The sequence below is a fragment of the Populus nigra genome, chromosome 10, assembly GCF_951802175.1.
Source record: "Populus nigra chromosome 10, ddPopNigr1.1, whole genome shotgun sequence".
Classification (NCBI taxonomy): Eukaryota; Viridiplantae; Streptophyta; class Magnoliopsida; order Malpighiales; family Salicaceae; genus Populus; species Populus nigra.
In genome coordinates, this window is record NC_084861.1 from 12,820,922 (window position 1) to 12,839,094 (window position 18,173).

At 32.3% G+C, this 18,173-nt stretch overlaps 1 protein-coding gene across 1 annotated transcript; it reads right to left on the reverse strand.

The window, feature by feature from the left end:
- Positions 1-12,173: 12,173 nt before the first annotated feature.
- LOC133704521 (guanylyl cyclase 1) lies at positions 12,174-17,309 on the reverse strand. The gene is made up of 10 exons (XM_062129365.1): positions 17,206-17,309; positions 16,632-16,902; positions 16,417-16,541; positions 15,341-15,452; positions 15,074-15,148; positions 14,731-14,819; positions 14,378-14,439; positions 13,812-13,884; positions 13,000-13,075; positions 12,174-12,481 (listed from the first exon to the last, which is right to left on the reverse strand). Exons 2-10 carry the CDS (start codon positions 16,788-16,790, stop codon positions 12,443-12,445), a joined length of 810 nt encoding a protein of 269 aa, XP_061985349.1. The 5' UTR covers positions 16,791-16,902; positions 17,206-17,309; the 3' UTR covers positions 12,174-12,442.
- Between the last annotated feature and the right edge of the window lie 864 nt (positions 17,310-18,173).

Genomic DNA, 18,173 nt, shown 5'->3' on the forward strand with positions numbered 1-18,173 from the left:
CCAGGTCTTCAGTTCTGCTTTATGCCATTCTATTTCTTTTAATACTTTGCATATTGGAATATGTGCTCTAATTACTCTCACGACATGATGAGGATGCTGACTTTGCAAACAGTCTGAAAGCTAATGCCTGCAGTAATTGTGTGGAAGCACCATAACCAGCCCACCAAAATATCAAGCCCCGAATTCCATTATCTGAAAGCTAATGCTGATTCTCACACCATTGATCTCTATTTACGCAGGCTTCTTTATCTCCATTCGTTCCGAATTCCATTAGGCCCTCCTCCCCCCCAATTCAAGCCAACTTTCACTGAAAAATCCAGGTACCAATGAGTGTGCCATGAAGATTGAAGGAGTATAACTTTTAGCCCATCTGCTCTCCAAAATTTGATGAATGGCATAAAAATAATTGGACTGGCCAGTGATAGCATCAATGCCTTCATGCTGGGAGATCATCGTTAGCACATTTTCAATCGTCGTATCCCACATGTCATTAATTTAATATAGTACCATCTTTGTCAGCTGCCCTAGTCTTGTCAGTAATTGGCTTCGTAAATTCCAAAAAGTAATTCAAATAACCCCAAGTATCATTGACAACTGCTTTCTTTTGACAGCACGAGCTCTGATTTCAAATTAGGGCCTGTCCACTCACCTTGAACATCTTCCATTCTAGATCCATCACCATTTTTTCAAGTGCATCTTTAACCGCTTTCAAACGTCTAGCCACAACAACAGTACTGGAAGCAAACCTTGTCTCGGCCACTCGCAATAAATTCCCACTTGGAAAGTCGTTTGAAATTCATCAATGGCATACTATGATTGACAATGAAATTCCGAATATCTTGTACATAAGCTACTAAATCTTTCAAACATTTTCATTCAGTATATTGAGGGGACTTTTCTGATGGATCACGCTTGCTTTTCAAGGCTAAATTCAAGCTATGAACCACTCAGGGAGTCCAAAAAATATGGGGATGCTTTGCTTCAATGGCCATTCCAGCAGCATTGTAGTTTGGTGCATTACTTGTTACAATCTGGCCCACATTTGCGGCCCCACTTAAATGTATAACTTCAACAAAAGAACTTGCTACATGATCCATATCTTTAATGTTGGCACTTACATCAATAGCTTTCAAAAACGCTGCCCTCCTGCAGATGCTATCATGATATTGATGGAAGGGAATGGTTATAACATGATTAAAATTGTTTTTTAAAATATTTTTTATTTAAAAATATATTAAAATAATATATATATTTTAATATTAACTCATTAAAACAATGAAAATATTAAAAAAATTAAATCATAAAATCAAAATTTTATAAAAAACACTCCAACCACGTCAACAAACTGATCTAAAAGTCGTGTAGCATGTTGGGGAGTATGGTTGCGGTTATTTTTTATTCATAAATGTATTAAAATAATATTTTTTTTAAAAAATTATTTTTAATATCAATGTATTAAAATAATTTAAAAACACTAAAAATATATTAATTTAAAATAAATAAATAAATAATTTTTTAAAAAAATATTTTTAAGGATTCTATTTTTCTATTGGACCACCCATCAGAGCATGTAGCTCGCTTGGGGCATTAAGGTTTTTTGAAGCTTATGGGTGTTTAGTAGTATAATAATGGTTGTTTTTTAAATAATTTTTTATACTGAAATGCATGTAAATAATATTTTTTTATTTTTTAAAAATTATTTTTGATATCAATATATTAAAATAATCTAAAATATATAAATTATATTAAATTTTTTAAAAACACGGTGACCAAACACATTAAATGGAGGAGGACAGTAACCAGAAATGTTGGTATTAAAATAGGGATTTTTTAAAAGGTTGAAAGCTACAGCACTGGTGGAAAACATTCTGGTACAATCTTTATCACAATCACCCCTCTCCATACCATTAAACGACTTCTCCAAGTGTCCTGGATCTCAAAGTTTACGCCTCTCATGTTGCAGTAGATCTAACCAGCAGGAAGCGATGCATATTCTTCTCTGTTTCTTGCATCTAGTGCTGCCTGGGTCCTTTTTTCTCTCAGCTCGAGGATGCTCTTGGTTCAAAACTTGAAGCTTGTCATCGCCAATTGCTTTACGTGATTCAACCCCTCGATATGGAATCTTAAACAAGTGAGCCTTGACTTTTGAATAAGAACCAGCAACCCTTTTGTTACAGTAATCACAACAACTCCATGTTATGTTTCCCAGAACATGATCTGAAAAAAATATGTGAAATTCATTTAAAATCAGAATTGAAATTATTATTTTTATGCCTAAAATCTGTTTGAAAACAAAGAAAAATGTTAGTGGGCATACATGTATGAATGAACTCGTGTCTGTCTTCTATATTCTCCCAACTGCAAGAAAAAATCAAAGCTTTCCTGGTGCCACTACCTATGTTAAAGCTTGATCATATATGAAATTGTCAAGAAAAAAAAGGGAGAACCTAGAGGAGTGGACATGGACGGGGTAAAAAATGGAGAAGGTACTGAGTAGATGGCTGAATTGATTGATCAGCAGTGCATGAAATATTTAAAAATGAGTTAAGTTAAAATTAAGTCTGTCATCAAAGCAAGCTAATAGCCAATATCTTTCTGAGTCTTGACTTTAAATGTATAGCCCAAGCCTATAACCAAGATCACTTCGCTGTTAAAGCCGCCATGCGTAGATCTCTCTGTTTTTTCTATCAGCGTCTCACCTCCTCGTCCATTTCATCTTCTTCCTCCAAATTTTACAGTTTGAAAAATGTCAGTGATTTAAATGTTATTTTTTTCATCTCTTTCAATATAATAAAAGACCGGGAAATGATTTCGTCTCACTTTTAATGATGCGATTGAATATCAGAAATTAAACATTTTTTAAAAAAATATTTTTCATGAAATTCAATAAAAAAAAAACTAACTTATTAGCTTGTTAGAGGTAATTAAGATTCTCCGATCCAAATGCCCATTGAGAACACCAAACAGGACAAACGTTGTTGATATTCTTACAAAATCAGTTGCGATGGTTTTCATTACGATGGGTAACTGAATATCAAGATTTTGAGACCGTAAATGAAACCCATAATTATTATTTTTTGTTTAAAATCAGGGCTATACAACCCTAAAAATTAATTCAAACGTGTAATACAAGATCTAATTAGATCATATTACAAAATTAAATACAAAATCAGAGGAGGTGAGATTAAGATCCAATTATCTAGCTAATCATTCAGCAACTGATTTTGCTTCCCGATAAACATGATGATGAATCTTCATTTCCTATTCTTTATCCATCAACCTCCTAGTCTTGTCAATTAAATTATAGTCTTCTCAGGATAAGGTTGATGACAAGAGTTGAATCTGAATCAAGAATTATTTTTTTTATTCCCAAGTTTCAAGCCAATTAAACCCATAATTAACCACGCAACAAAATTTCATCATGCCCAGTATCTGTTGAACGACATTGATGTAACCATGTAAAGATTTGCAACGAAATTAATTTTCTGTGTTTTTTTCAAACTAGTGCTCATCACTAGGTAAACATCCAAAACGTCTCCTTGTCACTCGGCGTACAAATCCAAGATTAAGGATGCTCTGACAAAGTAATTCTTCATATGAATGCATTAGTTTGGATCTCAAGTATATAATGCTTTCTAGATCTCGTACGTAGGGGTAACTTGGCCCGTTATGAGCTTTTTAATGTTCCCATTTCTAGTTGTTTTTGTTTTTGTTTTTTCTTTCAAATAAAGATATATATTGTGATTTTTTCTTTTTTGGTGAAGGAGTTGATACATGTAGTACCCTCGAGCTTTCATGAATAAATACTAACGGCTTTATTTAAATTTATTTGTTCGCGTGAAACGCAGATAATTTAGGTATCTTGGATTTTAAAATTTTAAAGATTGTACGTTTTTTGTTGTTTATGACGTCAAAATGATTATTTTTTGTATGTAAAACTGTCGTATTGTATCATTGATGTCGTCAAATAATTTTTTCAATTGGCAAATCATAACTTATCTTGACGTAGTGTGGGAGTAATTATGTGTTTATACTCTATTTAATATCAACAAAATCATTATTTTTCTCTTATAAAAAAACTGTTTGAGCAATTGATATATATATATAAACAGATATGATCCGATGGAGATGGATCTTGCCCTCAGAATTAACATAATTATAATATAAAATGGATAAGAATTTCTTTTCTCTCTCTCTTTAACATCCAGATTAATCCTGAAAATTTATGGAGCAAAAATAAGTCATGAACAACCGATCAAGGCCCCCGCTTCGGGTTCTTTTTCTGTAAAATGCGATGATTAGGATACGGGAAGTGGTTTTGATTTCTTTTATGATATCAACCACAGCATAGATTCTCAGACCTCGTTACTTTAATTACGTTGATTAGTCTCCCTTGTAAAAGCACGAACATAATCATTAGGATGCTTCTGCATTATTTGCTATCATTGTTGCTTAACATGGTCAAAACATCCAATCATGTCCTGTAGCATTCCCAGAGATGTCGCCATATGTGATCCCAGCTCAAACTCCTTTCCCCACCAGAAAAGGTTGGGGGGATTTGTCCATTCGTAAAGTCAATATCGTCAGTGAAGTCATGATAAGCAAACGTATATTTCCTTCTGCGGTTAATAATTTTACTCAGAACATGCAGTGAAACTAGAAATGATGAATTCGATGGTCTCAGCCCTGCATTTCATCACTCACTGGACTGGTTATTTTGATTAGTTTCTGTAATCTAGCTGGTCCATGCTTATAAAGAAAGATGGAGAACAGAGCCCCTCCGAATTCACATTTGCAGCCTTGGAAGAATGGATCTCTTCATGGGAATTAGGAACCCGTCACTGGTAGTGATTTTTCAGAGAATTTACTGAAGTTATAACCAACTCGCTTGACAATTCTTCGCGTCGTCCGCTGTCAGAGGGAGTTTCAAAGAACCTGTTATATATATGTATAAAACTACACGCACTTGATAATTTATATTTATAGGTTTGTCATTGTAATTTAATATATCGAGATTAGAGAGTCTCTTAAACCTCAAAATAACATAATTATCCCTTTAATTAATTAATAGCTAATTACTACTTTATTGACCTTTCAAATGATTTTGTTATACTGTGGCACCTCATGCAAACATTTTAACAAACAAGTTGTTTGTCTGCTTCAAAAGAAGCATTTTAACATTAAATTGGTTAGGTTTCCACACTTTTCCATGCACTTTTCCATGCATGCTTTATAATAAATTTCATGTTTTAATTTTATCTTCAAGCAATATATTAACAAACATTTCATAGATTTTTCATTGTAGCTACTACAGACACTTTTTAGATAGTTTTTGTGGTTCCATATAAGAGTTTAGATAAATCATTTTTATTTGATTTAAATAAATATTTGATTAAAATTAAAATATAAATTACTGTTTAAAAAACATATTTAAAAAAAATAGAAAGCTATTACGTAAACCTCATAAAAAAAACTGTTATACAGTACTTTTTTTTAAACACCTGTTGGAACTCTCTCTCTTTATATACCACAAATTTATATTTTTTTTTGTTTTTACCAGACACTAACATTTTCATCATTACCTATTACCCATAAAATTTACAGCTTGGTTTATCCAATCATCACGACACAGAGCCGACACCTCTCTCCGCGATAATTTTATATCATGATTGAAATTCACTTCCCCCGTCAGCAACTCTGAAAAATATTAGATGAAGAAAGAAAATTCACATGATTATAAGCCCGTAAACAGAGATTTCTACTATTTCCTGAAATATGTGCTTGGGATCTGAGATTTGAAACATGCTAAATGACTCCCTGCAATGGTTTTAACAACATTTCTTACGGGCTTCTTCAACTAAGCTTCGGCCATGGCTTTAAAGTTTAATTAGAAATATTGCAATGAATTCTCCAGGAGCGGTGGATCTCCAAGCATTATTCACTAAGGCTGCAATAAACGAGCACCAGTATATGGAACTCTATCCTTGGTTTCTTCGTAGAACCATTATGGGATGTGACTCCAACCGCGTTAGGATATTTTTATTTTTTATAAAAAAAACTATATATTCAAGTTTTTTAACTTGTTTTTTGTAATTTCAAAAAATTAAAATTAAAATAACTTTTTTTAATGCATGTGCATAATCAAATTAATCAACAACTATATGCATAAAAAATTAAATAAAAAATTATTAACGATACGTAAAAATAAAATTTAAAAAATTAATAAACATACATAGATCATGATATTTAATCTTTAAATACGGAATATTTACACGGTTGTGTTTGCTAAATTTATTTTTTTATTCAAGTAGACAATAATAGAATAGAGACAGAAATTAAATTGATTGGTAAAATAAAAAAAATAAAAAATATCATTTAATATTGCACATATTAGAAATGTTATTGATTTTTTTTTATAAAAATAAAGTTTATCCATACAAGAGATTAAAAAAAATAGATGAATAAAACTCTTTAAATTTAAATGCATGAAAAAAATCATCATTTAAAAGAGGTTCTCGAAACAAGATGAAAGAGAGAATAGGTGCTAATTTAAATATAAATTTAAAAAATAGAGAAAAAATCATAAAGAAATGTTATTGAATTTTTTTATAAAAATAAAGTTTATCCATACAAGAGATTAAAATCAATTGATTTTTAACTATGACTAAATTGCTAGAAAAAAATCCAATAATAAAATTTTTTAAAAAATTACACAATCTATTCACAGTAAAGTGTAGAGGATCAAAAGTGCACTCCTGCTTAAAAGAAAAACCCATGCAATTTAGTTTTATACTTGACAAGGTTTGGTGATCAATAGAAAAAACGAGTTTTAAAAATAAATTGGGTTTTTTAAAAGGTTTTGAAAAAAAAAAGTATCTATTATATTATTCTGAGGCCAAATGGATTAAACAATTATTTATTTTGAGGGTGAAGATGGATTATAGAATATGATTTTATGGGGTCATTTTTCCTCTATTATATACTACTACAATTTTATCTTTTTATTCCTTTTAATTTTTATGTTTGATATGGGATATTAAATATAGTTTTTAAAAATACAAAGAGAATGAAAACAAGAAACAGCTATAAGAGGTTTTTTATACCAGTCCCTTAAGAAAACTACCTGGTAATTGCATTCACTGTCCTAATTAAAGGGTGTTTTGGCATGTAAATTCTCAGTACTTAAATGTCCTTGCAGTATTTGACCGTGATGGGCATCCCGTGATATGTCCAGTGAGAATAATATTGCCCTCCACGAAAATCTTTTCTGCAACATTGGTGACGTGCCCGTTAAACAAGATTCTTCAGCTCATATATCATCTATTCCCACCCTACCCGGCTGTCCCTCCAGCCTTCCCGTCTCTTTCAACGGCCGTGTCTTTTCAACCGGTTTTGCCATTATAACGACAATGCACGCTATTATAATTTTTTTCATTTATTATATGCTTAACGTGGAGATTATAACGATAACATTAACGACAACAACAATAAATTATTCATGAAAAATTATTTAAAATTAATTTTTTTATTAAATATTTTAAATAGATTTTGAACATTTTTCTTAGGTTTTGATAACACAAAATATAAACATTCTAGTTTAATATTTTTTGTTAACTTGGTCCAATAATCATGAATATTTATAAAAAAAAACAAAATACTAATTTAAGTTAAAAACATTGTGCTGGCTAAAATAAACAAAAATACTCTTATATAAAAAATTATCTTAATTAAAAAAAAATCAAAACTATTTTGTTCTCAATTATTGATAACAATGCAAAAACAATTGATGAGACCTCTATATTTTTATTTTTTTTTTACGTTTAAGAGAATTTGAGTCTCCCTTGGCGTAACACATAAAATATAAACCAGTAATACCTAAATCACACGGTAGCACAACAACACCCAAAAAAACCCCCATAAAATATCATTTTCTCCGTTTAAATAGTACAGTATTTATAATTTTCCTGTCAAAAAAAGGATGTCGCGCATACAGCGTATTTCAGTCAAAATATTATTTGCTAAAATTTAAATTTTTTTATTTAAAATTAATTTTTTTTCGTGCTTATATATATTTTACAGTATTAATATCAAAAATAAAATTTTTAAACACAGCGAATAATTTTTCTCTGTTTAGAAAAATAATAGCTGAAAATTAAAACAAAAAACCACAATCCTTCATCTGATATTTTTGGACTTGGAGGGGTAATATTGTATTTTAAGTAACTGACACGATCTGCTGCGTCTTGCAACCCAGTAAACTGGGTGATCTGGTCAGAGTATCTTGAAAGAACCCATTTCTTTTTCCACACCCGATGACGCGCGTGGTAATCATCCCCGGGTTAAAATTAAGGGACGTTTTTCTCGGATAAAATTAAGGAGAATCTTCGAGTTCCTTTCCAATGGATCCCACTAATTCTCTATCGGCTCCCTGAATGAAGTGATTCTCGATTAGATCTCAATTCTGAAGAGATCATGGCCTTTTATATTAAAGATTCATAATAATTGTACATTGAAGGACTTAAATGGAATGATTTATACTTTTGGAGTGAAGATTATAAAAATAAATAAATTGGATGGAGTTGAGGATAAGGTGAGATGTTAGATACCAAGGTGATATTTTTATGAAAATTAACATCCATGTAGCGAGGTACTGAGGTTTAAGTGCTTGTAAAACTCATTGAGTCAAGATTAAAAAGAAATAAATTATAGATTTTATACTATTTTACCGATTAAAGTGTTGATAATTCCACTTTAAAGTTGTGATGTGAAGTGTAAATTCACGTTAAATTTTAATTTTAAATTTATTGAAGTGTTTACTTGCAAATATTATTCAAAGAAAATTATATTTGATTATATGATTTCGAAGAAAGCTTGTATTAAAAACTATAAATATTACATTTTAAAATAATTAATTTTTTTTTATCATGAGAGATGATTAATTTTCATTTAACATGTATTCCAAGGGAAAAGGAAGAAGAAGAGAAAGACATCAAAAATTATTGCTTGAAGGGTAAAGTTTGCCCTTAAAAAACACCAAGTACCCCTTTAATAATTAATTACTCTTCAAAAATCAATAAGAAAAGATAAAAGATATCAAGATAAATTCTAACCACCATATCCTTGAGCTAAATATAACTTGGAAGAGTAAGTAATTTTATTTTAAGCTTTTTAAAAGTATATTTGTCAAGAAAAAAAATCAATTTCATTTGTTTTTAGTGTTTTTTGATGGTTTTAATATATTTATATATTAAAAAAACATATAAATTTTTTTTTTGTATTTTTTTGAAAAAATTATGTGCCATGATATGAAAATGCGATAGTAAATAAAGTTAAAATCGCAATAATAATAAATTTAATTCATTGTTATATAATTACTTGCTGGTCGTAAATCTAAGCATAAATCTCTTATTGCGTGAATACCATTCACCGTAATAATAATAGTAATGATAATAATAACAAGAGCTTATCAAATTACGCGCTCTAATTTATGCATTGGAAAATAGTAGCGCTTGACAAGCTTCCTGAAACCAGCGCGTATTGCCTGACATAAGAAGGAGAAAGGATTTGAAATTGTGTCAGGTTATTGCTTTCTAAATTAATTTTTATTTAGAAATATATTAAAATAATTTATTTTATTTTTTAAAGTTTTTTTTAATACTACTCTATCAATATGATTTAAAAATATAAAAAAATAATTTAAAATAATAAAAATATATATTTTTAAAATTATGATTTGACAGCATAAACAAACAATACCTTAGATTGTGGGTGGGTGGAGGCATGTTTTCCAGCTCTTCTGTTACCACTCACTTTAATCACCTCAAGAGATAAAAACAGTGGTAATAACATCTGGTTTTAATTGGCTGTGTTACCATGCAAAAGGAAAAAGCAAAGCAAGGCCTGCCTTTGCTTGATTTTCCCGCAAAAGATTTTCTGAGTTTTCCCAACTCAATCAAACGTCACTGTCGAAACCAACTCCCTGTCAAGAAGTTGGTCTGGAAACACGCCTCGTTCCTGTCGCTCGAAATTGGACCTCAACGGTCAGATTTGTTCACCAGCTATTTCCATCTGACAGCCGATTCCCGGCGATTTTCCCCGCTGCCATGTGAGAAAATCCTGTGCAGCACTGATTTATGAAATTAAAAGGTGCAGTCGCCTGAGATGCTGGGAAAATACGGATCTTGGTGAGTGGTTAGAATCCAATGACGGGTGCTTCTGTTTTGTTTTATTGTTTCTCCAATTTCCAGTTAGTTCTTGACTTACCCGTCAATTCTCATTTCAGTCCGTAAACTATTAGACATTTTTCACAATTTAGTCACTCCATCCATGTCCTCTGGTATTTTATGTTACTGCTGTGATAAAGCGATCTCATTGGTTAGAGAATTTGACATTTTCAGTTAAAGAATCTGCTGTCGCTTGGGACAAGATTGGTTAAGGAAATCGATTTGAAATAAAGACTTCTAGAGGATGGCTTTTGTTTGATTGTGTTTTAATGGTTTTTGAAGATGTGATCATCATCGCAAAAATCCATCTTACATTCATAGGATTGTATTGAGTTCGGTCTGCTTTTAACACTGCATCATCACCATCCCGGCATCCCCTTCTTCAATAACAGCTACAGCAACCACAATAATTCCTATTGGTCGCCTGATAATACTCGTCTAAGAATCTCATCATTGCCGATTTAGAAAGTAGAGATTAAATGGCTGGACTGGTGACCCACTGACTTGACTCTTTGACAAATATATCAACACACCTATATATCTCTCCACCGTGCCACCGCTAGTCTATAAAATTACTAGCGCTTACTGGTTTGTAATTTGCTTATTTACAAAAAGTAGGCCATGTTTGTGGTGTGGTCCTTCCGACCGCCATAACTATTCCCGGTCATGGTAGGTCATATTATTTCATGGATGGACGACGAGATGCTTTGGGTTGACTAGAAAAACTCATGTTTGTTGGTTCTTAAGAGTCAGCAATCCACAAATTATCTAGTAATACGACTTAAACCCAAGGTCTCTCCGTGTCCCAGATTTCTCGACCAGTCGTGCTAAACTCTATGCTCATGGGTTTTCAAGTGGTAATGTAGAGGATATTTGCAAGTGTGAAAATAATTAATTTTTAAAGTATTTTTTATTTTAAAATATATTAAAATAATAGTTTTTTATTTCTTAAAAATTATTTTTAATTTAAAATATTGAAATGATATAAAAATACTAAAAAAAAATATTATTTTAAAATAAAAAAAATTAAATTTTATCAAAAATATTTTTAAAACTTAAAAATTTAATTAATGCGGAGATATCTTCCCATGCACGTGCCATCATGACAGTCTCTTATTTTCACTACAAAAAAAAAAAACCCTTCATGATGAGCTTGCCTTGTTTTTTTTTTTTTATCACAACCCTCTGCATGAATCAATAATTTTGGAAGTGTTTCATACTGATTAAATCATATTTTTTATGATTTAATTATAAATATTATTTTAATATATTTTTATATAAAAACACTTTAAAAAATAAATCTAAAAACAGTGACTTCATGGCTATCCATCCGAGTTCACCTTTGTTTATGTATACGAGCCAACCAAAAGTTTAACTCTCCACTTACAAAGGCCGATGTCCATATATAAGCAAGCCCGTCACGGGCTCTCAAAGGAGACAATCACAAAATTGCATTTATGGCCATCACGCACTTCCTTGTTGGAGTCTCCGTAGGGATAGCTTCCATGCCGAAAATGCCGACATTTTAGTATTTAGCACATAAATTCATGCATGGAGCCCTGAAACAGTCTGACGAACACACGGGGAACGCCTAAAAGATAATTTGACATTGCAGTTGAAATTGTGTCTAATAAAGTTTTAAAAGTGCATTTAGTTTTAAAAAATATTTTAATATATTAAAAAAAAACAGTTTTCAAAAATACCATACACCACAACATCAAATTCACACTATTTGAGGAACCTGCAAATAAGGTCAAGAAAAGAAAAAAGAGAACATGCAAACTGCGAAACCTAGCTGCGTCCAGTTGGGAGACCTTGAATTTTGGAGAATAGTAACATTCAAAATGTTTTAGACCAATTACAAGTCATAAACAGTTGCTCTATGCATGAAATGGAAATGAGGTAGCAGATAGGAATTAACTAAATCACCAAAAGGAAATATTGTTAAGATGGCAAAAAGTTTCGAGTGCATAAACTTGTTTAGAGTCTGCTCCAATATGATATTACATTTCAATTACATGGAAAAGAAATCTACTTATTATCTATTTAATCAAGCATAAAAGAATAATATACATGGCTTGAAATATATTTATGAACAAATACAAGCAATCGAGGGCAAACTATCAGTTCCTTTATGCACGTATTATACACACGTATAATAATATACATGGCTAGCCCATCTGAAGCAAGGAAATTCGTCAAAGAGAAGAAAAATTGCTCTAACGAGCTCTTTCACTTGTCGCGTTCTCCAGAGATATCTGAATGGACAAATATATAAAGAAAAGGCGATAATTATCAGTGCTGTGGATGAATTTTTTTTAACAAAAAGTTAATTTTTTTCTGCTTCGGATTCCTCCAACATCTATGCCTAACATTAACTCAAGGTTAAATTAGACCCGGGCTCATAACCACGAAGGATTACATGCTCCGAAACAGCAGTAGCCACCACTTTAAACAGAATATAGACTCGCTTTTTATTTTTTAAAATCATAGTAGTAATTGAATTACAATGCTAGAATTAAAAGTGCAAAACGAGAGAACTATATGAATTGGATTTTCATGATCATATGTATTGCAGGAGAGTAGAAGCGTGCGTTTGCAACGTTCTAGGTATTAGGTTTGACACTGGTCACCTAGAGCAAGCATGCTGAAGGGACTTTCCCAATTTTCCTCCGAGCCTCTCTTATACTGGGATGGTATAATTAACTTCATATCATACAAACCTTGCATCTTTAAATCCATGCATAACACAAAAAAATTGATAATGTTTGTTTACCAGAAGGAGATCTTCATCGGTGCCAAAGGATTTCCGTGCTTCTTCAAGGCATCTTGACGACATTCTCTCATGTTTTCTGAATTAAAGTAAGTTTCTCAATCATAGAATCACAGGGAAGCATACATTTTTAAATTTAAAAAAACATAATTGTGAAATTTTTTGATAGTACTATATAGCACAGCAAATAAAAATGCCTTTGTAGCAGGGTCTTAAAGATAGTTCCTAATTTGATGATTCGGCTGAATGCAGTTAAAATCAAGTGATATTATACACCCATTACAAAAGCACGAATGATGTAGCAACTAACTTCGCATTTTCCCAGTCTTCTAATAGTGCTCCATGGAGGGCTCAAAGCAGTACAAGGGAAAGTATACAAGGTGGGATTTCAGATGGATGGAATCCCAAACTCATCAATACATTAACTGGATGCTAGTTCCCATAGTATATTATTCCTTTAAAGGATTTTCAATCAAATATATATTATTCATATGCTGATTTGGCATCATATTTGAGCCACATGTTTTCCTGACACCTCCATGGCAAACTATGAAGTATTCTTGGAGCCAAGTAATTCCTAACTTAGTTGTTTCTTGTGCTTGCCACCACAACATTGCAGTTTTGATTGATTCTTGAAGAATCGTGTCATGCAGAATGCAAAAGAGCAGGGCCTCACTGGGCAAAGGCATCTACACAAGGTAGAAATAGAAGACAACAAATTTTGCTAATCCAAAAAAATGTTTCCTATATCTGAGATCTTAAAAGGAACAGGGGCTGAAGGGAATTAGAAATCATGAGGAAAATGAAGGTCATACCTAGAAGCGGCAGGATCTCGAATCTCAAACTCATCCGTGCCAGTATCATAGCCACATATCACAATGTAATGACCTAATGCATAAATAAATCACAAAAATATCCTCAGAAAATACTTCTCAAGAAATTTCTGACATGGAAAAATTAACGTTAAAATAAAATAAAATAATCCTCGACAGTTTTAATCTGATTGTGTACCATTCTCTAGAACTCAATCATCATTGAGATTCAGATGAAGTAAATATATCATCCTATATTACACTAATCAAACAAATTGCAGGAGAAGCTTGTGAGGAATTCAATAATATACACAACTTGAGTATTCTAACATCTGATTACAAACACACCCTATCATAAATAATTATCATGGGATGAAAATTGCATCAACATCCACAAGGTCTGACCTACCATGCCTATGACATGAGCTGTGATTATTTTTCATAGGTTAATCCATTACAATGAATCACAATTATTTTCCGCTACAAAAAAGTAACAAGAAAACCAGGAGTCCATTTTTATGTGATAGAAAATAAAGAGATAATACAGGCGGAAAAAAGCATCCCCTCACCAGCATAGCCTGAGTTGCCACCATTTAAGCCTGGTAGAATAGCATTCTCCAACCAAGAGTGACTGCGACAAATGTTTTACCGGAAACAGTTAACGTTAAGTTTTTCCATGGTTTTTTTCCTTTCTTATGAAGTCATCTGTTAGAATATGTGAAGCCAAAACCACATGAATAAATGAACATACAAGAAACATAAAAGAAGATAAGGGATAAAGTAAGACAGACAGAAAATGGGCATGGGTATATACGATGGGCATGGGTATATACGATCATTCCAGCATGTGACAGTTAAAGCAGAAAGTAATTCCAGAAAGAATAACAAGAAATATGATGTTAAATGAGATCCTCATCCACACCTCAATTTGTACTGGTTAACCAATGCAATTGCAATATATTTCCCCGACAATATGAAAAGAGAAATTTCCGTTTCATTGATCGACCTGCACTGTAGAAAGGAAAAGGCTCATAAACATTATCTACACAAAAATTGACATTGATTTTAGAAAGGTACATATAGTGGCTGGTGTATGAATTTAAGGCTTTAAGTGAAATGAAAAATGTTTTGCTAATCATAATAGAAAGTTTTGAATTTTCTGTCAATGCAAACTACTCACATACAATAACCGCACAAAACTGGCATGTGAAAAAAAAAAAACACTTTATGACAGATGACTATGAATTATGTGCTCATAGATATACCTGTATATTAATGCCTTCTCCTCGTGCCTTTTGAAATAACATATCCACTCGAACTAGATCTTCAGGCAATTGTTCCTGCATGAATTTAAAGCAGACCTTTACGAGCATTACAGCAACAATCAGACAGCAACAGAAATATCACCAGCCAATCAAAAGAACCAGAAGAATAATGCAAAAAATCATCAAAATGGCCTATATACACAAGCAATGCTCATGGAAAATCCATAAAAAAACTAAAATACAATATACAAAACCATGGAATATCACCTTGTAAAATGTCTCAACTGAATAATTTGGATTTGCTCCAAGTGTTACCGTGTAGAAGGAAAAACTAACAGAATACTTCTGCAGTAAATATGCCAGATCCACCGTCCAAATGCTGCAACAAGATATCGATTTAACAATTCATGACAATATGTTGGCATTGATTCACAGGGATACAGAAGTTGCGTGCTTGATTCATTGTTATCCATGCAACCATATCTTTATCTGTATGCCATGGCATGATATAACCAATTACATTGAACACAATATTATCTATACCTTTAGACTTTCTAAGTGATAGTGATCCAAATTTTCTACAATTTGGCAGTATTAATAGCCATTTCATTTTCATTCTTTTCTGAATGTCAAGAAATAGAACTGGAGCAGCAATTTCCATATTGGAAAAGCGATGTCCAAAAGCAGTCAGCAACTTGCCAAGGTGATCAAGTAAATTTCCATGTAAGACGCATAGAGCTATAACTATGTTCATAGGAAGAAATGAAATCAAGTTTCCCCCAAAAGAGCAAGGAAGATCCTGGCCTACATTCATCAAATGCTCTCCACGAGGTTAAAAAACTATGTTCCAGGTGTTGAGTTTTATTCTTGCAATCTACTTCAGAAATTCTAAGAGTATAACACATCCATAGTTCTTAAGATATTATTACAGTCACACCAGGACACTATGATATGTACAAGAAATGCTAAAATCATAACCTTTTCAATGCCATCTCCAAAACCTATTTTATTGAATAGCAGAACGAGTTTCAAACAATCAAGTAAATCTCAAAAGATGTCTCGATTGCTTAGCACAAAAATCTTCCTCCAAAGTTTTCTAAATAGCAAATGTTAGAAACGAAGCTGAAAGGATCTAGAAAAGGCCTGCTACCAAATAACTCAAACCAATCATCAGTGGTTGCAAAAATAATATGTACGCCCTTATCGGCTATAATATAGAAATCACGTCCAGGATTTCCAGTAGCAGAAAACCCCGAGTGATCAATCTAGGCTACATAGAGTTTCACAAAACCGCTAACAAAAAACAACACATAAAGCTCAGATTTATGTGAAGAAGAACAAACCTACTAGTGCAGCATAAGTCCGCCAAGCCCTGGATGCTGCAATTATTGATACCAATTGTATTCAAAGCCATCAAAACAGAAGCAAGGCCACAATCCCAAGAGTGAAGCTGCTTTATATGCGGTACCTATAATATTTGCACAGACAAAATTAAATCCAATTCCAAGCAGATAAAACTACAAAACGACTGGTTGAGAAAAAGCTTAGATTTTCTTACTTGAACAAAATGTGAGCAGGGCAAGACAGCAGCAGCATCTTCACATTTTCTACTACTGGACGATGACGATGGCTGAACCAAACCATCTGGTTTTCCTTCTTCTACTACTAAATCTTGTATATTAAGAATTTTGTTTAATAGAAGATACAATGGCCACATCAGTTGTGACCAAATTAAAAATCAAAAACTCTGCGAAAACACTAACACTCAAGCATCCCCCGAATAAATTAGCCTTCTCTTGCAGTCATTAAGGGAAAATAATTTCTTCACCCTGATGTAAATTAAAAATCAGAGAAAGTGAGGCTGTCATTCAATTTCTCGGAAAAAAAAAAACTCAAATAGCTATACACTAAAACAATTATAACTCAGGACGATGTAAATATAAAAGAAAGGATGGATGATTCAAACAGAAAGGTTGATAGCTAAAATTATAAAAAATGATAGATCCAAATTACACTATCTAATCCAGTTTTCAATAAGAAATAAATTATATTGTCAACTAAATTATGCAGAGAATTAATTATATTACATTATGTAACGGTTATCATGGATAAAGAGGAAAAGAAAAATGCACCTTTGCAGAAAAGATGATCCTTTTCGAGTTTATTATGCTTGTCGAAGGCAGATTCAGCTGCTTTGCTTTTCGGTTTTTTCTTTTCCTGGGAGCCTTAATTAATTAATTAAATAAATAAATCGAATAGCTGGCTACGTTGACGATGGTCGTCTTGAGGGCCTATTGGGCCCATTGTGGACTGGGTTCATTTTTAACTCCAGTGGCTCCGTTGTCAAGAGTGTGGTTCTGGGTGGTGGTTAATTAGGCCTTAGCCCATTCACCTTCCGCTACCCACATACCTACCCCTGTTGCCTCGTGCATGGTTCTGGGTTTTGTTTTAGAAATTGTTTAGCAACTTGGTATTCACAGTGTTTTTAAAAATTTTAAATTTTTTTATTAAAATTTAATATAATTTATATATTTTGAATTATTTTAATATGTTAATATTAAAAATAATTTAAAAAAAATAAAAAAAATCATTTATATGCATTTTACCACAAAAAATTATTTAAAAAACAACTGCTATCACACTGTAAAATTTAATTCCTCAAATAATGCACTGAGAAAAAGACATGTTAACAGGATTCAGTTGAAAAATATATGGAACTTTGATGAATTTCCTTGTGAAGACGACCAATCAAGAATTTCTGCTGGATTTATAGATTTTTTTGGAAAAAGCTACAGGAAAAATAATTGAGTGTGAAAATCCTACTAAAAAAAGGTTCTGACTTATGAGCAAGACAGGCGTGCCCATCACTTTAATGGATTGGTTACGCTGTGGTCCCTGCTATACATAAGTTTAGAAGACATTGATAGCTTCATGGAGGAGAAGAGGTCAAGCCCGCGCCCATGACTTGTTTGTACTGTTTCTTATTTATGAGGAGTCATGGACTGTAAAATGGTGCACATGCGGACTGAGTTTTCCCATCCACAGAGACGGGCAACAGCTCAAATCTTAAGCTTCACCGCCTCCAGAGAGTTGCTTTCGG